Source organism: Hyla sarda, chromosome 8, assembly GCF_029499605.1.
Source record: "Hyla sarda isolate aHylSar1 chromosome 8, aHylSar1.hap1, whole genome shotgun sequence".
Taxonomy (NCBI): Eukaryota; Metazoa; Chordata; class Amphibia; order Anura; family Hylidae; genus Hyla; species Hyla sarda.
The window spans coordinates 166,685,555-166,712,488 of NC_079196.1; the positions used below are offsets into that span (position 1 = coordinate 166,685,555).

Genomic DNA, 26,934 nt, shown 5'->3' on the forward strand with positions numbered 1-26,934 from the left:
TATATATATATATAACAACAGGAGAATACCTCTATTAAGTGTATATAAGGTGCCTTGGATGTTTCAGACCTTGCATGCCTGTTGTACTGTTCACACAGAGGCATATTCATAGTGTAGGGTCCGTCCCAGAATGAGGTTACTTACCGTGGTGGGACGGTCCCCGCTATTTGGCGCCAAATTTGCAAGCTAAGTACCTCATAATTTCATAGTTTCATATCTTCATTTATTGCACTACAGCTGTATAGCTTTTCATGTTCTATCTATATACTCATGTTTTATCTATATACTCATGTTTCATCTATATCTCTGTTCTAGCAGTGTGCTGCTGTATTCTCCTGTTGCTGTATATTTAGCCCAGCAGCCTGCACCTGTAAGCCAGGTTTTTACAATAGTTTGGAATCAATAGTGCTGGCCAACTTATTCTTTGGTAGTATTACACATATGGTGGAGTGGCTACCTCCGTGTTGGCTCCTGTACCCCACCCACTTCTATTAGGTGTATATAAGGTGCCTTAGATGTTTCAGACCTTGCAATGCCTGCTGTACTGTTCACACAGAGGCATATTCATAGTGTAGGGTCTGTCCCAAAATGAGGTTACCTTACCGTGGTGGGACGGTCCACGCTATTTGGCGCCAAATTTGCAAGCTAAGTACCTCATAATTTCATAGTTTCATATTTTCATTTATTGCACTACAGCTGTATAGCTTTTCATGTTTTATCTATATACTCATGTTTCATCTAAATCTCTGTGCTAGCAGTGTGCTGCTGTATTCTCTTGTTGCTGTATATTTAATCCAGCAGCCTGCACCTGTAAGCCAGGTTTTTACAATAGTTTGGAATCAATAGTGCTGGCCAACTTATTCTTTGGATATATATATATATATATATATATATATATATATATATATATATTGAGAATAAAAAAGTGAAGCCTATATTGTTGGGTATTAAAGAACTGTTCTTTTTATTTTTCATGCACAAATGTATGGAAATGTTTGGATATATTGGGGGTAATCAAATTAGTTCATAAAAATTATAATATAGAGTAAAATAATAATAATTATAATAAATTTCTCCTATTTGGTTATGTAGTATACATGTTGGTTATAGATCATTTACTGGAAACCAGTCATCATTTCATGCTGCCTGAACTATGAGTTATCAGGGCAATGCCCTAGTAAGGCTGGGTTCATATATATATATATATATATATATATATATATATATATATATATACATATATATATATATATATATATATATATATATATATATATATGCTATATCAAGTGTCTGGCATAGTTTCCCTCCGGCATGCACCGGAGGGAAACTGATGCTAGAACTGAGCCCATTCATTTGAATGGGACAGTCCACAATTATCCAGCCTCTCAATTCTGATGCCAGATGGTTGGACATGCCAGAGAGCACCGGACAGGGGAACACAGTTTGTCTGCCATCCAGAAACATTGGACGCTGGATGCCATACAACTGATTACAACTTGCCATCAGTTGTGGCATCAGTTGTGTCATGATCTAGGCTGAGTTCACCTATGCTGGTTGCCGGACATATGTGAACCAGGCCTAACTTCTGCCTGCCCCACTGGCTTTGATTAAAAGATCTCTGCTTATACTTAAACAGGGAGAGATCCATCGGTGAAGGCTCGTGGGTCAATGCTTCATGGTTTGGACAATATGAAAATGATGACAGGTTCCATATTACTGCACAACTCTACACTATTAATATTAACCAGAAGTAGTATTGTAGATCATATCTGCATTTATAGGTTAAAAAGGATTTTGTAACATAAACTTTTTGGCCATGATTTATTGCTCTTTATCTGAGGATTAAAACTGTTTGATTTTGCCCCTGTCTGACTGTGCCCATAGGAAGCAATTGCAGCTGAGGTTTAATTTTACCAGAGCAGTTAAAGAAATGAAAGCTGAGCTCTGATTGGTTATTCCCTGTGGACAAAACCAGACAGTTTTTTTTACTCAGATGAAATAATATGTTTGGGCCCTTTACTTTTAAACACTATTATAATTATTTTTTTACTCTGTTCCTGAAACGTGCATTTCTGATCTTTAAAACTGAGAACTCAACTTTAATATATCCAACAAATACCACATTGTCACTAAAGGTGGATATCCATGGGGATGGCCCACAGATGGCAGCCAGTACGATTTTTTCAGTATTGTTTCAGAAATGTTCTAGAATATGCTTGTCTAATATTGAACACCTACACTGCCTAATTCTCTGCCCAATTAACATTTCAGACAATCATGTTACCCTGATATTCCTCAACCTCCTAAGCGTAAATAATAGTTTTAGGGTATCTGGAGATGTCCACCAAAGTAAAGTGTTTTATGCTCATATATGGATTTTTGAATATATGAATTGGATAGATTTATTAGACAAGTTCTCCTGTCATTACATTTTGGGCCATTAGACCACCAGCATTCCTTTATGCAGCTGGGGTTTCAAAGCTGCCTACTATGTTCCTCTGTTTATTAATGTTACCTTATCTAAGACAAGTCCAGGACTCTTCTCCTGTTGACTCTGGGTGCATGCATTTAGTGCTAATAAAGGCACAGTCGTACAACATATTTACATACTTCACTGCGTATGTGTTGTAAGCAAGTGTTGTGTACTTAACCTCGGGTTGATATACTCAATGTGCATGCCCCCAATGCTTAGGAACGTGCAGACTTAATGACAATTTTAAGAAATTATACCATAGCCACATTAAATCATGCTGGTGGTTTACTGGCCCATGACTTGACAGATTTTCTTAAAGAAAGTGATGAAACTAACAGGTTGTTAACAGAGGCTGAATTTCAACTTTTTAGAATGTGAAAACTTACTGAAGGTAGATGCTTTAAAGGGGTACTCCGGCGCTAAGACATCTTATGCCCTATCCAAAGGATAGGGGATAAGATGCCTGATCATGGGGATCGCACCGCTGGGGACCCCCGTGATCTTGCACGCAGCACCCAGTTATAATCAGTCCCCGGACCGTGTTCGCTCCAGGTCTGATTACTGGCGATGAAAGGGGCCGGAGCATTGAAACATCACGGCCCGCCCCCGTGTGACATCACTCTCCGCCCCCTCAATGCAAGCCTATGGGAGGGGGCAAGCCTATGGGAGGAGGCATGACAGCTATTAATTATAAAGGAATATATTCCTTTATAATTAATAGTTTCATATTTTTGTAACTAGACAATTATTTATTATATGATATATTAGTACTACAGGAAAATTTGGATGAATTATTACTTTATTTTGTATTTATTACTTGAATGCAAGATTAGTAAAGATGTTCTATTGCTTCTGTGGTATGCCATGTAGTTCAGTATGTCACAAGTGGTAGCATGGGAGCTACTCTTTCAGGCACCTTGCATGTGACTTTTCAGCTGGTGACAGCCCTAAATACTTTTGTTCTAGTGGCATCATGGATATAGTCATAGACTCATAGTATTACTGAAAATTGATGCTAGTGTCAAAACCTTCTTATTAACAGTCAGCCTTAGGATAAGAGTCACATGCCTCTACTTTTGTACTTACAAATGTTGTTCCCTGTTAATATTCAGTATGGCTTAAGGAACACTTTTCAAATTTAATAGTAACATATGGGTTGCCAACCACTTTTTTTTTTTTTTTTTACCTGATTTACTGTATTTTTACTTTTTTTTTTTTGTTTCCACTTTACACTGTGTAAACTTAGTCTGAAAGTCTATAAAAATGAGACTGTCAGTGCACATATTGTTTAAAAAAACAAAAATGGGCAACATTGCAATGTTAGAATAAATATCTATTTTATGGCCATGTTTTACAATGTGTGAATAAAACATTTATTTGATTGCTAAAAAATTCTTGATGGATTATTATTGTTACTATTATTATTATAATTATTATTGATGCTATTAGTATTATTATTATTATTAATACTATTTTATGTTGCTCCCTGGGAGTTTTACTAAACAGGTCACATCTACTGTGAATTGTACATGGAAATGGAAATAGTGCCTACGAACTGCATTTGCAGCTGGAATACATGAGCCACAAATATATAAGAATGACTGTAAAAAAAATAATATGGGTGGTAATATAGCCATAAAGGAATATTGCAGTAGAAAATGATATGTTATATATTATACATGACATTTTATTATACCTAATGCAGGGCTCGGAGGGGAAGGTGCATGTGATAGGGAATAAAAACACCCCCTTTAGGCTTTGCACTGGACATAAAACTATATATTAGTCCTATATGGAGGATTACATTTAATATAATACTGTACTCATGTTGTAATATTCCTTCATAATGGAAAATCTTGAATAATGCCTATTATAAATGTAAGGGAAAATTATACTGAAACATTTTGTAATTATATATTTTTCTTAACTGGAATATATGTTATTTTTGTTTTTGAACTGGATGTTAAAATTTGACCCTTTCAGCTGAATTTGTATATATATGCATATGGTTTCATATTGTTAAAATAGGTCATGATAAGCTCTTAGAGCATGAGGCAGCTCCTGTATTCCTAACATTTTGTACATTTAAGTACCACAGTATAACCTACAACTTTAAGCGAACCAATGAGACACATAAAACAGTCCTTACCTGTCACTATATGCAGCTGCAGTGGCTGTTGCAGGCTGAGCATATCGATAGGCAGCATAACCACCCTGAAAAGTCAATGAGAACACTTGTTTTATTTCTGGTTGTTAAAAAGATGTTACATGTTAATAACATTGTCCTGAAAAACAATCTCAGATATCTAAATTAATCAATTCTAAATCAAACATTTATAACAGGGAAAACATGTCTGTAGACCATTACTACAAACATTTAATAATTATAATTTATGCTTAGCAATGTTAGCAGAAAACCTGTACTGTAGAAATAATTGGTTAATCTTGCATTTTGTTTCATTAAAGGGGTACACGGTGGAAAACTATTTTTATCATATCAACTGGCTCCAAAAAGTTAAACAGATTTGTATATTTCTTCTATTAAACAATCTTAATCCTTCCAGTACTTATCAGCTGTTGTAAACTACAGAGGAAGGTGAGTTGCTCTTTTCAGTCGTCTGACCACAGTGCTCTCTGCTGATGCCTCTATCTGTATCAGGAACTGTCAAGAGCAGGAACAAATCCCCAAAGCAAACCTTTCCTGCTCTGTACAGTTTCTGACATGGACAGAGGTGTCAGCAGGAAGCACTGTGGTCAGACAGAAAAGAGCTGTTTAACTTCCACTGTACTATACAGCAGCTGGTAAGTACTAGAAGGATTAAGATTTTTAATAGAAGTAATTTCCAAATGAGTTTAATTTTGTGGCACCAGTTGATTCGAAATAAATAGTTTTCCACCGGAGTACCCATTTAAAGGAGTTATGTGGTTCAGGACACCTTAACCTCCAAAGGATAGGGGATAAGTGTCCTTCCATGTAGCCCCTTCCATGTAGCTCTACGGGAGAGGCAGTGACACTATCTCTGCCTCTCCCAGAAAGATACATGGGGGCGTGTCTTCCACAACTTCCTGCCATGGCCAACACAACTCCTTTCCTGCAGAGAGTCGGTGCGCCATGCAGGAGATCGTGGGGGGTCCCAGCAGTTGAATATAAGTTGTCCTGCACCTTATCCAACCTAATGTCAAGGCCCCTTTCACACTATAAAGTTGCTCCGTTAAAAGACCTGTTATAAACTCCCTTTACAAAAGCCTTAAAAAATGGATGTTAAACAGCCGTTACAAAATCCCATTAAAATCTATGGGATTTTTTGATTATCCGTTAAGACCCGTTATAGCCCGTCATGAGTAACGGATGTTATTTGTGATGGAAGAAAAAAGATGGCACAGTCACAAATTTTTCTTCTGTCAAAAATAACGGTGGAATAACACGCCCATTAAAATTTTGACATTGAAGTTTATGGCAAATGGATGAGCCTGTAATGTCATCCAATTCCACCTGGTTTACAATATCCGTTATTACTTCTGAGCATTCTCAGAAGAGGTGACATCAGCAGTTTTCTGCAGTGCTGAGGGACTACTACTACTCCCTTCATGGGACAGACTTGTTTCCATGATGGGAGTAGCAGTTCCCCAACTGCGAGAGTCTGCCGGTGGCTGGGGAGGCTAAATTAGAGTTTGTACTACTACCCCCATCATGGACCAGCCTCTGTTCCATGATGGGGGTTGTAGTACAGGGGCTGAGGGATTGATCGCACCAGGCCTCACTTCTGAGACCCGATGTGATCAGAAGTTATTAAACAGGGGAGTGGGTGACATGTCCCACTCCCCTGCGATGTACAATGTATTTTTACTTTCATTTTTAAATTCCCCACCAGGAGTCCTGAATGGCCGGTACTGAGGAGCCATTCAGGGCTCCTGGTGGGATTCTCTCTGCTCATCTCTGTCAAGTACAGATATGAGCAGCAAGTAATGGAATGGCATGTCCCTGCTGTGCGCTAGAAGATGAACAGTCAGCAGGCAGGGACTAAATAATACATATAAACATGGGGGGGATTAAAAAGAATATACTTAAGTCAGGGGAATTGTGATTATACAGTAATTAGGCACACTGTAGGTTTAAAAAACCCGCCGGGAGCCTTGAATGGCTCCTCTTTATCGGCCATTCAGAGCTCCCAGAGGGTAATTAAAAAATTAAAGTAAAAATACATTGTACATCGCAGGGGAGTGGAACATGCATCGGGTCTTAGAAGTGAGGCCTGGGGCAATCAGTCCCTCAGCCCCTGTACTACAAGCCACATCATCGAACAGAGTCTATTCCATTATGGGGGTAGTAGTACAAACACTAATGTAGCCTCCCCAGCTACCAGCAGACTCCCACAGCTTGGGAACTACTACTCCCATCATGGAAACAAGTCTGTTCCATGATGGGAGTAGTAGTAGTCCCAGCTACGGGAGTCTGTAGGCAGAGGTGTTAAAACGGCCATAAAATAACGGTACATGATGAATGTTATAACGGGTTTTAACTGATGAATATGCTGCTATTTTGACAGACATTATTCAGCCGTTAGCACCCGTTATTTCATCCCTTATTATACATCCGTATTTTAATTATACAATACAGAAAATGGATGTTTAATAGCAGATGAATAATCTAAAGTGTAAAAAAAAAAACAATAATCAGATAGTCTAAAGCCACGTTTACACATTGGAAAATTTCTAAATGTATCCTATTTTTGTGCAGATTTTTTGTCGTCACAGGAGAAAAAATGACTGCAAACAAAATTTTTGAAAAAAATCATCTCATATAATAAAGTATGTCCCGATGAGTGAACCCAGTCTATTTTCATTTGATACCAGGAAAATGCCTGGAAAATTTGATAAGTTCACTGAACCATGACATACAGTATATATATATATATATATATATATATAGAGAGAGAGAGAGAGAGAGAGAGAGAGAGAGAGAGAGAGAGAGAGAGAGAGAGAGAGAGAGAGAGAGAGAGAGAGAGAGATGACTGTATGCCATACAGCTGCATACACTGTTTACTGATTTCTACTGTAATTTTTTTTAGGATTCTTTGTACTGAACTTATGATGTGGGGAAAAAAAAGTATGCCAAAACTTACACCTGTTGTTTGACTTAAGCCAGTCCTATATTAGGCTATGGGCATGCCTATATGTCTGAAGCATTTTTAGTGTAAGGTGTACATCACTTAGGGTGCATGAACACCATATTTTTGCTCTACAGTTCCCATATACGGTTTCAAGTTGAAAACCATACGGAACCATATAAAAACCGTATGCATTGACTTAACATTGTAAACCGTATGTCAAACACATAATCCGTTTTAGTCCATTTTGCGCCTTATACGGTTTTGTCCGTTTTTTTTTTTTACCCGTACCCAAAACTGTAGTCTACCACTTTTTTTGGTCCGGGTAATAAACCGTATTAAACTGTATACATTTTTTTTTTTTAACATGGGAGTCAATGGGAACCATACAGAACCGTGTGTGCTTACGGTTCCATCCCATTTTAACCATACGGTTTTTGACTTTGCACAGTTTTTTTCTTGCAATTTCAATCAAACAAGTGAAACTTTATTCAAAATAAAGTGAAAAGTTAAAAATGTATATGTTTTTTCTTAAAAACGGATGCAACCGGACATAATTTTTTCAAACCGTACATGGTCTTTAATTGTATACAGGTTGAAATTTGTACACACACGTTTTAATACAGTTTAGTCAGGCTTTGAGGAATCCATTTTTCATCAAAATCCTAATACGGGAACTGTATGGCATTATAATAAATTTCTGCAGTCTAAATTGGGGAACGCTGCAAGATGTGTACCCCCGTAAAGCATGTCTGATTATCTGGTGTCCTGATTGAGGTACAGGATAAGTCTGAACTGTCCCACTGAAATGGACCGGTACAGACCTCATTCAATCTTATCACCCGAATGTAGTCAGAATAGTAGTCTGCCATGTCCAATCCAAAAGTCTGATACGCTTGGAAAATTACATAACTGTAGTCCCAAGCTGACTATGTTCGGGTCAGAGGATTGAATGGGTAAACTGAGCCACAACTGAGCCAGGAGAGGCTTACAACTTTAACATTCTGAATTTAAAAGCATAGGCAAGGTTCCAAATATCCAAACAAGGTTAACAAATTGTTGGAAACTAGTAAATAGAGGAAATATTCTGGATAGTCTAAGAGCAAGTGCCAAACTTGGCAAAATTGAAGGGGTAGTGATATCAACAGTAGATTGCGGGAATGAGTGCAGTAGCCATTTTCATTTATTATTTACAACTCCCTTTTCTAAGCTACTCTAAAGTCAAAGACCCTAAAGAGGACTTTGATAGAATGAAAATGTCTTGCTGACTCTCTTTCAGATCAAGCTTTTTTTTTTAAGTGGCCCATACCACCTCCATAATGGTAACTGTCCCTACTAGAAGAAATAAAATACTAACATTTTTTGATTTATTTAATAGAAAACACTCCAATTTGTTCCTAGTAAATTAGCAATTGTAATCATGTACTGTGTGAATTTCATGCTTATGGCATCATTCTGCAATATCTGTATTAAAATGCACAGCAAACTTCACACTCGGCACAACTGCTGAACTTTAAGATAAGTGAATTATTCTGAAGTGCGAGAGTAAATAAGCGTCAGTTTTTAAATTGCAAATCGGCATCAATATTTTGACCTTTTTTCCAAATTAGTATTCAATTATATGTAAGAGCAATTGGAGATATTTGTTTTAAGCAGAGGACAAACAAAAACATGTACGGTATTTCAAAGAACTGTGTTCAGTGATGCATAAATTATCAAACCGTGAAAACAGCAGAGCCTCCTGTTCAGTGGACCACAATGTTATATCAGCCATCTCAAAATGATCTCAGCATGACAATTAACATTGGAAGCCATTGTCCATAGATAAAACAAACACCATTTATGTTCCAATTACAACCCACCACCCTATCTTTTGTTGCTTTTCTCCATGTTATAACTTATGTGGTTTCTAATATATTTGTAAATTACTTTAATTACCCAAAATTACTGCTTACCCACTAGGTGTCTCATTTTTCTATTTCTATTTTCATTTGTCTATTTCCCACTACCTCTGGACCACCCACTTTTAGTGGAAAAGGCTACCATCCTTTTATGAACCACTAAGCCAAAGTAACAGAAGCAATACCAGCAATAACTTCACAAAAGTCAACTGTAATAAACAGGAGAACACTTGAACCTTCAGTTGCATGCAGAAAAATGGATAGCTCTCACTTGGGCTTATCCTCCAAGGGTTTGTCACTGTCACATTGTACTATACCACTCTACTCTCTGTGCTGGACCTGAATGTGTAGTGCTCTTTCTAATCACTAAAGTAGTATACTGTGTAAAAGCTTTTTGGTTGTAATTCATTCACTTTCTAAATTTATGCAAGATTCTAAATTTATGTTGTATGTTGAAAGCAGGCTTCAAATGGGATGCTAAAGAAAGCCAAGTCCGTTGCAATCATGCAGCTCCCTAAAGTCATGTCCCCTAAGGTTTAAGGTGGCCACGTAGATCGGATGTGACACTGGCAAACCGCAGTATTTCCAGCAGGGCTGATGGCTCTATTATCTCAGGAACCATACAAATTTTGTGGCTAGAGTACATTGAGAACTTGCATGAATTTACAAAGTGGAATAATTAGAACAAATAAGCTTTTGGGTGGAATATATCTTTGAGATAGCTAGTCTCTTAAACCTGAAAATGCCTCTCCCTTACTCATGGCTGGCACATCCACAGCTCACAGTGGCCCAGCAATGGCTCCAAAACTAACAGATTCTTTTGCATTATTAATTTGCCTCTTGCCCAACAACAACAGCAGCACTTAGTCCTACTTGTGATGTTCCATTCATGGAGTTTGGATCCTCTAGACCAGTGGTTCTTAATCTGGGTTCGGTGAGTCAGTCTTGCGGGTTCGGTGGAGGTCAAGACACACACCCGACTCCAGACCTGTCGCACCAGGACAGGGAAACCAAGCAAATGCTTAGGGCCCCCGAGCTGGCCCGGGGCCCCGAGCAGAGTCGGTGTTTGCCCATTCTATAGCAGGGTCCACCGGGAGATAGCGCACACTGGGACGTCACTGACGTCCCACGCGTGTGCCCATAGAAACGAAGGCACCGAGTACCAGAGGATGGAGAAGGAGGAAGATGAGCGCTGGCCAGCTTGGTAAGTGACCAGCGGCACCTCATTTTCGGTGCTCCGGCCACCGGTCCCGGGACCTACTGCTATAGCCGGAGTTGTGGTCGGAGCACTGAAGTGGGCAGTACATCGGCATACAGCCTCCAGCCATACACTGTATATGGCTGGAGGCTGTATGTCTGTGGGAGAACACTGCCTACATAATGTGGGGGAACTTTGCCTGCCTAATGTGGGGGAACACTGCCTGCCTAATGTGGGGGAACACTACCTGCCTAATGTGGGGGAACACTGCCTGCCTAATGTGGGGGAACACTGCCTGCGCCTAATGTATGGGGGAACACTGCCTGCGCCTAATGTGTGGGGAACACTGCCTGCGCCTAATGTGTGGGGGAACACTGCCTGCACCTAACCTGTGGGGGAACACTGCCTGCGCCTAATGTGTCTTAACGGTTTTGTTCTTTAATGGTTTTGTTCATTTTGTGCACCTATGTATAAATATATACTTAAATATATACCTCCTATGTTTTGAATTTGAAAAAATCATATTTTATTTTTCCAATTAAGAAGGGTTCGGTGAATGCGCATATGAAACTGGTGGGGTTCAGTACCTCCAACAAGGTTAAGAACCACTTCTCTAGACTCTCCATTTTGATCCCAGACCATCTCAAAGTGGCTACACACAGTTTCACTTCACTAAGTTTCTTCATTGTTTTGTCTCAGCCTATGGCCAGCAGCACTACCATGGCTGTGTTCATGCCTACTTCACTATTGCACCACTATGGCAACTCACATATGTAACTTAGTCATGCATAGTCCTCTTCTGATGCTACACTCTTTTCTATACCTTCATGTGATCATTCCTAAGCAGTGTTCTGATGCATCGCTCACCACCACAATGGTCAGCACCATTTAAGCCTCAAGCTTGGCGCAGGCCTCTGCAGATGCTAGACAACTTCTTCTGCAGGCTGACTGCAGTAAATTGTATTTTCTGCTTGCCAATGACACTGGCAGGGTCTGGGAGTGTTGCTTAAAACAGAAACCTGCCAGTTTTTACAACAGAAGGACTAAGGAATCATAATTATGTAGGACAATACTAAGAGTAACATAGTACATACTAAGTCAACAAAACTTAATAAACATGCACAATTTTGTGTTATGGGGGAATACTAGGGTTATTCCCTTAAAAATTCAATGTAAGATTGTAAAAAGTTAGGTCTTGTATTTTGCCCAGTTATGAGTACTGTCTGGACCTTTACTTCTGTCCATTAAAATGAGAAAAATATGACTTCCAAAATAAGTAGCAGGGATCATGAATTGTGTTTTTATATTATGAACATTAATCATTCCAGATTATTGTTGCATTTTAGATGAAGATGTTAAAGGGGTAGTCTGTGGAACTAAACTTGTCAGACACCTATTTCCTATTCACAATGAACACTCCGTGTGTCTGACCATGGGGGTTCGACCAATGAGACCCCTGCTATTTCCTGTGTGGAGGCCTTATCCACATACCTATCCTTTGTGAGCTACAGCCCCTACCTTCCTGGATGAGTGCAAATGAGAGCCTGTGGGACATTTCTGTGGCCGGTGATTGGCCGGTAATTGTTTGGGGGAGATTCATTAAACCTTGTACAAAGGCTCAGTGGAATATTTGCCCATAACAAACAGCAAAAATCACTTTTTCACTTTTTTTTTTTTTACCCATTTACTGTCTTTTTGTTTTCATTTCACACTTTGTGCACCCAGCCTGATGATTAACAATCTTTTTTTTTTTTTTTTTTTTTTTTTTTGGTTCCCCTATTCTGCCTATAAATCCTGGGGATATCTGAGAATTTACAGTTATTTTTTGAAGCCACAAAAGGTGACTGATGATAAATAAAGTGGCTATTGTATCCCTGGAACAATTATTTTAACCTATGACTTTTACATGTCTTAATAAATACATTTTAATAAAAAAGTTGAGAAACAATTTACTAGGATAGGCCATAAGTATTAGATTGGTGGGGATCTGACCGTTGGACCTTTCACTATTTAGCATTTAATGTGGATGAAGCTATAGTATCTAGTAGCTAGTGTAAGCACTTATAAACAATTGAGAATCATAACCTTCTGTAATCTGTATGCTGATGGTGGCCTACTGTATTCTCTATTCTGATGGTGAAGTTCTGTATTCTTTATTCTAATGGTGGCCAGTCTGGATCTCTGTAGTAATTTATTGGGAGTGTTTCGATTGAGTAAGTACTTAAACTCTTTGGGGGATATTTACAAAGACCAGCATCTTCTACAATGGTCATATATCAAACAAACAAATTATGACTGCTGTCAGTTGCCGTAAATTAAAGTAGTTGTATTTGTCAGGTCACAGGGAACCCATCCCCTTCCCAATATGCCCCACGAGAAGTGGCGTAAGATTCTCAAGATTTCAAAGTCCCACATTTTAAGTCCCAAATTTTGAGCAATACATGCATGCATCAAAATGTGCAACTTTTTAAACCAAAAAACTGGCATGAAGTGGTTCAAGTAATCTTCTTTTATATCAGGAACATGTTATTAAAATAGTAATAAGAGTTAAGTAATAAGAGTTATGTAATGCAAGTAATAAACATTTTAAATGATGAATATTATATGGTGTTCCTCCTCTTAATAGAAAGTTAGTGATCTAGTGATCTCTTTTTGCAGTCAAAGGAGTGATCCTATTTATACATGTAATCAGGAGTAATAAGTGAATAGCATTCATGTATAAAGATTGTGACAGTGAAACACATGCACCATCCAGCAAGCTTAGTGTCATTGTTCTTTAAGAAAAGAGACAAATAAATGCTCAATCGGCCACATTGTTGCAACTTTTAAGTTTTATTGTGCACCTAATAGGATATAGAAAGACGTCAAATGTTTTGCTGTTAGTATTATATAGCAAACAACATTCAGTGAGAAGGTTTTTGCATCACCAGCAGACTTCATACCTGAGATAATTTATAACCAAACTGAAGCTCTTGGCACACTACTCTATAAGGGAAAAGAAATGTAATGGATTGAATACAGATAAAAACTTAAAAGTAATCAACATTCCTATAATAAAATAAATTAATATAGCGCAAAAAAGTATCCTTCTAAAACCATATGGCATTTACAATGAACTTTGGTTGTAGGTTCATGTGCGTGACTATGTATAGACAGGCTACACTAACCGGATGTATTTGAAGGAATACACAACAGATTAACAGTGTGTTTTATTGTGTCTTTTTGTTTTGTTTAACAAAGAAAGCTTCATTCATACTCTTTATATTACTATTTCGAGAATAAGACCTCATTCCCGCTGTTGCCATGAATATCTTTTTTCAAGGGATTAGACATTTTAGGAACATAACAAAATAATTTAAATGCAATATATGTAAACTGGAGACTTTTATACTTCTGATAGGTAAAATAGCTTTAATATTCATGCAAATAGATCTATTATGGCTCCATATAAGGTCCAAATTGTACAGAACCATAATATAGCACCTACAGAAGTTTATGGGCCCATATTGTTCCTTTGTATGCTTAATGCAGATTGTAAATGAACCTGATTTGAGATCTAATATGGTGCAAATAATATTTGGTTCGAATCAAAAGTGCCCCATTTGCCCTGAAATGTTGTGTATGACACTCAATGTTCTCCTAGTTTTTAGCTTTTATAAATGTATTCTGTGTAAGTTACAGTTCCAGGTAGCAGTGCTAAAATATGGAACTTGATGAACAAGGCAGGAGATAGCAGGGGACATTTGGTACCAATTCAATTCATGCAAAATCATATGACAGATGTCTAATGGGGAATCATTGCTTCTAGATGGGGAATTCTGCAGTAATGTAGTGCCAAATGGCCTACAGTTCAAGGGCTACTCTGGTGGAAAACTTAGCTGCTGAATACTACAGAGGAAATTCTTTTTTTTTGGGGGGGGGGGAACACAGAGCTCTCTGCTGACATCACAAGCACAGTGCTTTCTGCTGACCTCTGTGTCCATTTTAGGAACTGTCCAGAGTAGGAGATAATTCCCAGAGCAAACATATGCTGCTCTGGACAGTTCCTAAAATGGACAGAGATGTCAGCAGAGAGCACTGTGCTTGTGATGTCAGCAGAGAGCACTGTGTTCCAAAAAGAAAATAATTTCCTCTGCAGTATTCAGCAGCTAATAAGTACTGGAAGGATTAAGATTTAATAGAAATAATTTACAAATCTGTTTAACTTTCTGGCACCAGTTGATTAAAACAAAAAAAAAAAAGTTTTCCACCGGAGTACCCCTTTAAATACGCAGAAAGGCAGATTTACTCGTGCAAATATATTGGAAATTCTGATGTAATTTGCTCAAAAGAAGAAAAAAAATAAAAAATATCTTACATCTTATTAGACAAAAATGCTTATTTTTCCTGTGTTCAAACTTTCCTCTCCCTCTCCTGTTGCTAAAATCTTCTCTTAAAGGGGTATTCCAGGTGAAAACTTTTTTTTTATATATCAACTGGCTCCGGAAAGTTAAACAGATTTGTAAATTACTTCAATTAAAAAATCGTAATCCTTCCAATAGTTATTAGCTTCTGAAGTTTTCTGTCTAACTGCTCAATGATGATGTCACGTCTCGGGAGCTGTGCATGATGCGAAAATATCCCCATAGGAGCTGTACAGCTCCTGGGACGTGAGTCATCAGAAAGCAGTTAGACAGAAAACAGCAACTCAACTTCAGAAGCTAATAACTATTGGAAGAATTAAGATTTTTTATAGAAGCAATTTACAAATCTGTTTAACTTTCCGGAGCCAGTTGATATATAAAAAAAAAAAGTTTTGGCCTGGAATACCCTTTTAAAGTCAGCTCAGTTTTGCACTGCAACACAAGCAATACAGGTCTACGGGAGCTCTGCAGCTCTGGGAAAACTGCAAATTAGAGATAAAGCCTGCAGAGCAGAAATCTGCTGAAAGAATACATCACACAGGTTATAGAATGTTGAGAAATAAAGCTCCTCATGTGCACACACAGGGAGCTTATACCTAAATTGGCAGGTACACTGTAAGGAAATTATCTGAACATAAAGCTGGGTTTACATATGTCTGGCATAGGTGAACTCCTAGATCTTGACACAACTGATGCCACAACTGATGACAAGTTGTATGGTATCCGGCATCCATTGTTTCTGTACAGCGGACAGGGGAACACAGCAAACCGTGTGGTGCCCTCCGGCGTGTCCAACCATCCTGCATAAAAATTGAGATGCTGGATGACTGAACTGTCCCTTTCAAATGAATGGGATCAATCCTAGCATCAGTTTCCCTCCGGTGCACGCCGGAGGGAAACTATGCAGGACGCCCAGACTAATAGGACTTTTCTTTCTCTATGTACCTCAGATAACTTCTTCAATGTATGTTATAAATTCCTCAAATAAAAAATATTGTGGCCATCCTTGTGGCCAGCCATTTTTGTTCAATTAGATAGTTGTGGTTTTTAAAATGTATTACAATGCACAAAAATGTATTCCTAACTTCAAAATAAGTACATTTACAATGATCACTAAAACATATCTTTGCCTAATATAGTGCATTGTGCCAGCTCCATGACTTAACCCCTTGAGGACGCAGGGCGTACCTGTATGCCCTGAGTCCGCTCCCGTTCTACAACGCGGGGCCACGGCGAAATTACGGTGTCCCAAACTGCTGCCAGACACAAGGAGGGTCCTCACCTGCCTCCTGCATCGCCAATCGCTGAATGACTGCTCAGTGCCTGAGATCCAGGCATGAGCAGTCAAGCGGCAGAATCATCGAAAAAGTTTGAATCACCCCCCTTTTCTCATAAAAAAAAAAAAAACAGCGTATAAACATATGTGGTATCACCGTGTGCAGAAATGTCCGAATTATAAAAATATATCAATAATTTAACCGCACGATCAATGGTGTACGCGCAAAAAAAATTTGTGTATTTTTTGAGACTTTTATATCATGAAAAAATGAATAAAAAGCGATCAAAAAGTCCGATCAATACAAAAATGGTACCGCAAAAAATTTCAGATGACGGCACAAAAAAATAGCTCTCATACTGCCCCGTACACGGAAAAAATTCAAAGTTATATTGGTCAGAACATGACAATTTTAAACGTCTACATTTTCATGCATAAAGTTATGATTTTTTTCCAGAAGTACAACAAAATCAAACCTATATAAGTAGGGTATCATTTTAATCGTATGAACCTACAGAATAAAGATAAGGTGTTCTTTTTACCAAAAAATGTACTGCCTAGAAACGGAAGCCCCCAAAATTTCCAGAATTGTGTTTTTTCTTCAATTTTTTTTTCCATTTTGCTAAAGATTTTTTTTGTCATTACAAAGTAGAATTGGTGGTGCAATAAATAAGCCATCATATGGATTTTTAGGTGCAAAATGTAAAGAATAATGCTTTTATGGTAAGGAGGAAAAAATGAAAGTGCAAAAACGGAAAAGTCCTTTTTGCTGTGTAATTGAATGACATTAAATATCTAACAAGCTTTTCTATAAAAAAAATAAAAAAAAGCATGAAAAGGCAGCAGAAAAATACTTATTTAGCTTCAGGATGGTAACTACAGTGGCTTTCCTGCCAACATCCAGGTACTCAGCACCCCCCCCCCCCCCCCCAGCTGATTTGGCACATCTGTGGCACTGGAAATAAACAATGTGGGGGAAGGGGGGCCTAAAGCTTTTTTTTCTGTATACAGTTTGTAGGGATGATGGGTTAATGCTGAGCAGCTTGCATTTACTCCAATGGGAGCTGATCTACAGTAACTCAGCACCACCACTGCAAACTATGTACTAAGCTGAGGCTTCTGGCTCCTGTTCATTGGTTGTTTCATGCAACATGGCTGTGCTGATCAGCTGATTGTTGGGAGTGGCAAGTGTCAGCACCCAGCTAAGCAAATATTGATATTTTTGAGTGAAAAACCCCTTTAGTTACCATATATTCAGGGTTTTCATTTTGTCTCTCTTTTGTGACATGTTCTATTTCTGATCATCACTTGGGGGTGGAACCACAATGTTGATGTTGATGCTGATCCAGATGTTGCAGCAACATCATGCAGCTATTGGCTATTGCAGTGGGATCGTACAGCATAGTGTTGCTTTTATATGATGATTCCGATTTGATACTCACAAAGTATACTTTTTAGATGGCTGAGGGCAGAAGTGGATCTCTGGGGAGCAGGAGAAGTAATACCTTTTCTGCCCCTTGTACAACCCTTTTAATACAAACGATCGAGACTATGCAGTAACTAAACTTTATTTTTATGTTAAGGTATAGGAGTAAATTGTGTCATCCTTAGAAACCCTCACAGACAAAGTTATTTTTCCCCCTGTGCCATTCTGTCACATCTTTTCAAATGTGCAGAGTCCAGAAATTAATGGAGCTTTAAAATTAATAATAATAATTACACAGAGCGAATATATTTTGTGGAGGACCATTACGTTTGCAAATAGTTCAAATAAGCACTTGTCTATGATATAAAAAATAAGTGTTTGCTGTAAGCGAACCTGACTATTTTCTTTCAATCCTCAAATGAGAAAAAAAGTCTTAAAAAAAAAAATACATTTTAGTTTGTGGCTGTAAAATTAAATAAAATGTGCCAGTGAATAAAGAGTACAGAGAAAATCAATTGAGCAGCTGGATCAAATTTTACTTCTGTAACTGAAAACTTTTTTTTACCCATTATGCACAATTTTGTGATTGCTGTACAATATTTTTCAAAGATTATTGACAATGTGTATAAAGCGCGTTCTGCTCTGCTATAATGAAATTTTGATCACTTCTTCAATGTATTTTAAATCAGTTTCTCACTGCTGAAATGTAATTGTAATTTCAAAAATAAAATGGCTAGAGAACTTAATCTTATTGAAGACTATTTCACTGTAGTCCAACATGTGCTTTCATATTTTTATGTTTTTATAACAATGCATACTGTAGATATGCAGACAGCCAATCGTATACACTAAAAATTTAATCTCTTATGCAGTATATTAAAATACATTTGTATTTGTTGTATATCTACCAAGCTCAGTAACCTGTAACCTTGTTCTAACATGATTTTGTGTACTGAATCGATGTGCATAATTAATAGTATATATAGTGTTAAGGAGGTGAAACTTTAAAATATAAAATAAAAAAAACCTGGGTGCGCCCCTAGTGAAGACTTCCAAGAATATTCAGAGGAGGATAAAATATAAATTGTTGCCCTTACTGAATGGTGTTGCACTGAGAGCACAACACCTACAACAGCATGTAGAAATAAACGTCCGATGAGCAGCCACAGGATCTATCCGGTATGGGAACCCCCATTTCTGGTAAATTGAATGTATAGGAAGCTCAAAAATGACCGGTTGCATGGCGCTTCAACCAGACCGAAGTGCAAGTGCAAAGTAGATTTATTTGAACAACGCATTTAGATCCTGGACCAATATCCTCATCAGATTATGATGATAAAGATCCTGGTCCAGGATCGAAAAACCTTGTTGTTATCAAATAAATCTACTTTACACTTGCACTTCAATCTGATTGAAGAGCCATGCAACAGGTAATTTTTTGAGCTTCCTATACAGGAAAACTAAACTTGCCAAACACGGAATCACACTGCACCTTGTTAGAAATTACGGCAGATGAACAACAGGAGGTGGATTCTCTGGGCCTGTGTGGATAGAGACTTGAGCCGTGCTAGGGAGCAGGGTCTAAGATGTCATTGGTTCCTGCTAGAGCCCGCTGCGGCAGGTGGCACCCAGGTTGCTACTCCTGGCACGACTCGTCCACACAGGAAGCTGGGGGGTGACATGGCACAGACAGAGACAGGTGGACGTGGCTGGCAGGATGTGGCGGGCAGGACGTGGCTGGCAGGACAGAAAGACAAAGCAAGAACACAGGTACAGTACAGGCCGGAACTAGGAACAGGTACACAGACTCGGGAACAGGACTTGACTAAGGAACATGACTTTACTCAGGCAAAGGACAAACAAAGACTAAGACAGACAACCAAGATCTGGCCCAGGGAACAGGGAGGAGCAGATATTTATGGACCAGAGTAACGGTGCAGACCCTTAGACTAATTGGGTACTGGTCCTTTAAGAAACAGAGTTCTGGCACGCGTGTGCCCAAGGAGCAAGAGGCACACATGCCGCAGCTATGGGCACATCAGGGAGCAATGCCACAGGACGGTAAGTGACGGGCTGAGATTCGCATGCGGGCGCGTCCAGCACTGCGAATCACAGCCCTGCTGACAGCGGGGACAGAAAGTGCTCACGGCAGGTGAGTATGATCGGAGCACAACTGTAACACACCTTACCCTGGGAATCTTTTCCCTAAGGTTTACAGTGTTGGATTGCTGCCAACTTCTGACTACCATGGGGTTTTCTAGGTAAAAGCAGGATGTTTTGGGCTGTGTACAAGAAACATTTTGCTTCTGCCTGGGTAATCCCATGACAGTAAGCACAAACAGGTAAGTGTTCTCAGTGGTAAGTATGGTTTTTATTTTCTCTCTCTGCACACAGCAAAAAAATACTTTCTTATTCTGCCTAGGAAACCTAGTGGCAGTCAGCAGTTGGCAGCAAGCTAATGCTGGACACAACAGTGTTGGCTTGCTGTGTAGTGCAGGGACCAGAGTTCGGACCAGCTTGGGGAATCTATTAAAATTAACATAAAGTAAAATTTGGCTCTGACAAAGCTAGTTCTGTCAAAACTAAATTATTGACAATGTCCTAGTACAGTGACCCTATCTAGACAATTGTTTAGTATATAGAACAAGACAGTTATCTGGCTGGAGGTATATAACTCCAGGAAGCTACTAGAAAGCCAATTAACCCCTTAAGAACACAGGACATATATTTACATCCTGCGCCTGCACCTGTTTTGTGAAGCGTGATCAGGGGCTGAGTGCGCTTCATAGCTGGTGGGTCCCGGTTGTTATCAGCAACCAGGACCCGCGGCTAATACCAGACATCGCCGATCGGGCTGATGTCCGGTATTAACCCTTTAGATTCCGCAGTTATAGTTGATTGCAGCATCTAAAATGGGAGAAAACAGTTGCCGATTAGCTCAGTGGGCTGTTCGGGACCGCCACGGGGCTATTGTGGTGTCCCAGACTGCTGGAAGGACAGCAGGAGGTTTCTTACCTTGCTTCCCACTGCCCAATCGTTACTCTGCTGCTCCATGTCTGAGATCCAGGCTGGAGCAGCAGAGCTGTGGCATAGCATTGAACAGTGTATGCAATCCAAGGGTTGCATGTATTATTCCCCTATAGGGACAAAAAAAAGTGAATAAATGTGATTTAACCCCTTCAGTAATAAAAGTTTGAATCACCCCCCTTTTCCCATTTAAAAAAAAATTTGAAACAAAAAATAAAATAAACATGTGGTTTCACCGTGTGCATAAATGTCCGAAATATAAACCGATAATGTTAATTAAACCGCACGTAAAAAAAATCCACATTCCAAAATTGCGTAATTTTGGTCACTTTGTATACCCTTAAAATTGTATGAAATATCATCAAAAAGTTCCATCGAAACAAAAATGGTACTGATAAAAACTTCAGATCATGGCACAAAAAATGAGCCCTCATGCATCCCTGTATATGTAAAAATAAAAAAGTTATTGGAGTCAGAAGATGACAATTTTAAACATACTAATTTTGGTGCGTGTAGTTATAATTTTTAGTAGTAAAATAGAATAAAACCTATATAAATTAGGTATTCTCGTAACCGTATGGACCTACAAAATAAAGATATGGTGTAATTTTGACTGAAAAGTGTACTGCATAGAAACGGGAGTCACCAAAATTACAAAATGGCATTTTTTTTTCTCAATTTCGCCCCACAAATATTTTTTCTGGTTTTGCCGTAAATTTTGTGGGGAAATGATTGATGTCATTACAAAATAAAATTGGTGGCACAAAAATAAGGTCTTTAGGTGCAAATTTAAAAATGTTCTGATGTTTAGAAGGTGATGAAGAAAAACAAAAGTGCAAAAAACAGAAAAACCCTGCGTCCTTAAGCGGTTTAAATATAAAAGAAAACACTGGGAAAATATTATTCCACACTGCACCCCTTAAATTCTGGGCTTCTTCTATGTGTATTGTTACACTTACATGTAGTTCAGCCTCCTATCATGATAGGGCACAATAGAGTGCAGCTCTATACTCCACCTACACCCCTGCCTTTTCCCTACTTGGGTTATCTATCCTTGGTAGTAGCCCCTAACAACTTAGTGCACAGAACCTAACCAAGGAACTGGGAGAATAGTCAGAACTAGCCAGGCACAACAGGGGGAAAATTACAAGCACAGTCAGATACAAGGATGAAGCCAAGAGCAAGCCAGAGATAAAATACCAGGAGGAGCAAGGCAAAGTTAAAGGAGAACAGTCACAGAGCCAGAACACAGGTAACTCATATGTGTCTGTGACCAGCAGGACATCTGTTTAAATCTGCCACAGCCCAGGAAACATAGGTTGCCAGCACCGAGAGTGATTGGCCATGAATCCTAACTTTCTGATTTACTAACCAGCCCTGCTGTCAGGGACTGTGAGAAGAGAAAAAAGAGGGGAGAGGACAGCACCTTGTGTATTATCCAAGACACCAGGGTCCCAGAAGGGGCTGGGAAAGTGAAGTCTCTTTAAAATGGCCGCTCACCAGATAGATAGTAAAACAGGCATATCCCCCCTCAGGGGTACTAGACGTGGAGAAAGGAGCAAACTGCAAGGCCCACGATCCAACAGGAGAGGATCAAATCTTCTCCCATGTAGTAAAGAAAGGAGCAAGAAAAAAATGGAACCTTGTCTAGGCGCTGTCCGCAAATACAGGACAGTCAATCACAATTGGATAAGAAGAAAGTGCCAGGAGGCATTGTATTTATTAGGATAATTCCAGTGACACATTTTGGAGGGTATTTCCTCCTTCCTAAGATTGGCAAGATTCCTCAGATTGGCAAGATTCCTCAGATTGGCAAGATTCCTCAAATTGCCAATCTGAGGAAGGAGGAAATACCCTCTGAAACGCGTCATTGGAATTATACTAATAAATACAGTGCCTCCTGGCACTTTCTTCTTAGACAATTGTGTCTGACTGTCCTGGATTTGCGAACAGTGCCAGACAAGGTTCCATTTTTTTCTTTCTCCTTTTCTGCTTTCAGGGAAGCTGGTCACCATAGGTACAGAGTGGCAGGTGGAGCACAGCCATGTAGGTATGTTATACTTCCTTTTGCTTCTGATCAGCTATTATCTGACTTTCAGTTTTCTATCCCTTTCTGCTTTGCTGTCAATCCATTTTTGCATCAGCGCACAAACCCATAGCCAGCTAAATAAGCCAAGAGACCATCAGTATACAGTCGTGGAGGCTAAACTGTCATCGCCTCCATTATTATGTAACAGGAGTTGTTTAATCATTATTAGTGACTGTGATTGAAGTGTTCATTCACTTTGTAGAAAACTTGTGTGGAAGAGCCATTGCAATTTCATCATACAGAAGGTTCTAGTATCTGAGATGGTGACCCCAATGAAATCACAAAATTCTATATGTGATCAATCTGATTTGTGAAACCATCTGATGAATGAGTATATATGAAGAACAAAGAAAGCAAATGATTCGGCCAGGTGGAAAAATGATTTCAATAAACTTTATTGCACACTTTATAAGAGCCCAGTTACGCTCAAACTGCAGCCCTCTCCTAACACTGTTCTAGCATTAATATGTGCCCTAACCATGGGTATGTGCAATTAAGTTTATCGAGTACGTTTTTCACTTGGCTGGATCATTTCCTTTCTTTGTTCTTCAGCCTGCTGAATTTAAATCAGACCCGATCAGTGGGAAGTTGGAAACCCAAGATGAGGGATGAGCTGGATTTGCTCTATTATATTCTAAATGAGCATGTATAGAGCAGTTTTTCAATTGCTGCCCTAAGGGGTGGGGGCAGTGGGAACAAACAGAGAGAATGCTCTTCCAATGGATTTAGGTGCCTTAAAACTGTGACTTGATGATCACACAATTCATCAAATTATTGTTGTCGCCAGTGGCAGCCAGGTAATCGAGAGCAGGAACTGTCTTTATTTTTTTTTGTTTTGTATTAACATGTTATTTAAAAAAAAATATTACCCTGTAAAATACTTTTCAGGGTATGTTTACAGAAATTATGTATGAGTGAACATATCCTAAGGGTTTTTTCCTGCCAAGTCACTACTGTGTCCAGAGATAGGCTGGGGTAGTTCAGACGTCACAGGAACCAAGAAGAAGCAGTGAGTAGTGGGGACTGGGCGAGTTGGAACAGCAGCTAATAAGGTTCGAAACAGATGAGTATGAATTATTTTTGTTTTTATGTCACATTTTTTTTTTTTTTCCTTAGGCTAAACAACACCTTGAAGGCCTAAACTGTCTATTGCTGTCTATTCACATCTACAAATATTTTAAATAGTAAGTTTAAACTGCTAAGTGTTGAATATTTTACATGGTTAATTCCTGTCATTCTTAAAAATTGCTACTACAGTACTTTAAACTTTAGAATAAGAATTCTACAGCATAATGGACTAGTATAAAATGTCAGATATCATCAATATTCTTATTTACAGTATATGCTCCAATCTACAAGCAAATATTGATCTGGTCAGGAATGTATTCAAAGTGCAATAAATACATTAATGAGTGACTTAAAATATGCATATTTCCATGACCACATCAAGCGTAAAATACATTTCTGGAATTTATTATTAGGCAAGACCATCTTCTTTCCCATATGACCGAAAACAATCAGCATGCCTATTAAAGAAAATGCACATAGATACTTACATAAATATCTGCACCATAAAATCCATCCTGGTAAACAACACTAGAAAAATAAATACAGAAAAGAATGTACAAATCAATGCAAGATAACACACAGCCAACTAAGCCTGAAAATGAGATTTCGTTGTAATACCTCTCCCCTCTTTGTGTGTTTACACATGATAAAACAGTGTGCATATTCACGTGTTCATTCCAGCATTGCATGCTCTAGTTAATGTTGAATTTGGCATAGATAATTCTGATATGTTGAGGGCAGATTCTGAGCAGACTGCAGAATAGTCGTGTGTTACAGACCTTTTTAAGGCTTAATGGAGCACAACATCAGGTCACAGTGTCATTATAAATGTATACCTTTATCTGAACCATATTGGCTCTAAATATTGCAGTCTGCTGGAAAAGGGATACAGAATATGTGTTCTGCTTTATTGGAAGAAGTACAAGTATACACATAAATAATATCCCTTTGGAAATATAAATTATCATCTCTTTATATTCATAACCATTTGATCATGCATAGATCTGATTTTTATATATTAGAAGATGAATGTATTTATTTTTTTTTTAAAGAAAATTTCTGTCTCTGATGCTATTCTACAGCACTGCGACATAGCACACCATGCATTGCTCTTCATGGCTCTACACCACCAAATGTTGGCATCCTGTTAAAAGTCCGGGTGGTGCAGGAAGCAGCCCTCAGACTTCTGACACAATGCCAACACTTGCTCACTGTTGGAAGGTGCAAGCAGACGCCCAAATGCATTGTCCATTTTTTGCCTTGAATAAATCTTTATGTCCTATGCAACCATAGTGCTTTGGAAATTCTTTATGCTTACCTAACCGCAGCACTCTTGGGTGAGTAAATGTTTATTTCTTTTTTACCCTCCAGCCTATACTAACTTTTTTAACTCCCAAAAAAACTACTTTAACTTGGTGGAATTGTCCACTCTATCACAGATACAATGAACAAGGGAAATCCAAAAATCTGTTTATGTATCTTTTCTTCAAAAGTGTGCAATGTCTTGATCATGCAGGGCCTTGGAAAAAGTTCTGTGTAGCTGAAATAGAGTTGAGTGAGCTCACCGAGCTTTTGAACATTGTCAGGTTTGTGTCGTGCAAACTTGGCAATGTCGGGGCTGAGCTCTGCTTGCAGCTTACAGCTACGAGTACAGCTCTGCCCAGCAAGGAAGGAGTTAATGAGTGCTGCTGAGCAGTTCTAGGTAACTCTTTGGGGGTGTATATGTTATACAGTCATCTATATGGCTCATGACATCATTGCTTCAGGTGGGGGTACACAAAAAGAGACCCAGACCAGCAATGTGATGGTAAGTATCCCTTTCTTCAGTGTATACATTACAGAGTCATATAGATGGCTGTATAATATATACACCTCCCTCAAGGAGTTAACTAGCGCTTTTTACGTAAAAAATATAAAAAATACTTTTTCTTCCTACAAGATCCACTTCTGGCTATGGCTCAAAAAACTGTCAATGACACCAAAAAAGTGTGGCATAATCCTAAAGCATTTTTTTTATCTCATGAGGTTTCTATGTCTTGTATTCATTTGAATCTTTTTTAAAGTTTATTGTACTTTAGTACTACTTTATAGTAGTTTTAGTAATAATAATTGAAAAAAAAGTATTCCGAATGAAATTCAACACACTTGCAGTCTCTGATTCTTTATATAGTAATTTTATCACTGTATTTCTTCTAAAACAGAGCCAATGGATACACAAATAGTATACAGTTGCCAAAGATATGCCCTGTGCTTAGCTTTAGCTCATGAAGCTGTCAAACTCCTGTTATTAAAGTACGGTACTTATAATTCCACATCTTCCAGAATTACCATTTTCACACCACTAAATTGTAGCAGAACTGAATTTATTAAACTGTTTTATTATACTCTGTGGAGAAGAGAGTTTACTTGCTTCCTGCAAAGACCTACTGAGAACACTTTGCAATATCATGACAAATTGGTCCAAATGACAAACTCAGCTTTTGCTTCGTATGTATTTGATATGTGCTGTATGAAAGTATGGGCTTCACCTAGGAATATTTCTGTCTCCCAGATGTGATAGCTGAAAACTGAGATATTGCACGGGCAATGAAGGGTGCAACGCCAAGTGTTCTAAACTCCCATTTTAATGAATAATAGCTTTACTGCACATTTTTTACCACACAGCTTTATGTTCATGCCATATTTATTTACTTTGGTCTATAAACTTTATATCCTCAACTTCTCCTGCAATGCTCAAGTTATGACACATAGTAAGCTGCTCTGGTTGATGCCTAAAATGTAGATGTCTTGAATAAATTAGTTTCATCCACATTAGTTAAATAAAGCAGATCAACGGGTGAACTTGTTTTTTTTTTTTGTGCCTATCGGGTGTATCCTAGGCTGTGGCGGACAACATATTTTCTAACAGAGGCACCTGCATTCTGTGCTCACACATTTTATTTATTTTTCTTTTTATTGGTGC

The 26,934-nt window shown here is 38.5% G+C and overlaps 1 protein-coding gene across 8 annotated transcripts in view; it reads right to left on the reverse strand.

Moving 5' to 3' along the window:
* RBFOX1 (RNA binding fox-1 homolog 1) overlaps positions 1-26,934 on the reverse strand; it is a 629,150-nt gene that overhangs the window by 43,608 nt on the left and 558,608 nt on the right. For all 8 annotated transcript variants that reach the window (XM_056536207.1, XM_056536206.1, XM_056536212.1 and 5 more), the window contains exons 9-10: positions 24,461-24,500; positions 4,626-4,690 (exon numbers count right to left, since the gene is read on the reverse strand). In XM_056536207.1, coding sequence (XP_056392182.1) covers positions 4,626-4,690; positions 24,461-24,500 — 105 coding nt within the window. The remainder of the gene's footprint in view (positions 1-4,625; positions 4,691-24,460; positions 24,501-26,934) is intronic.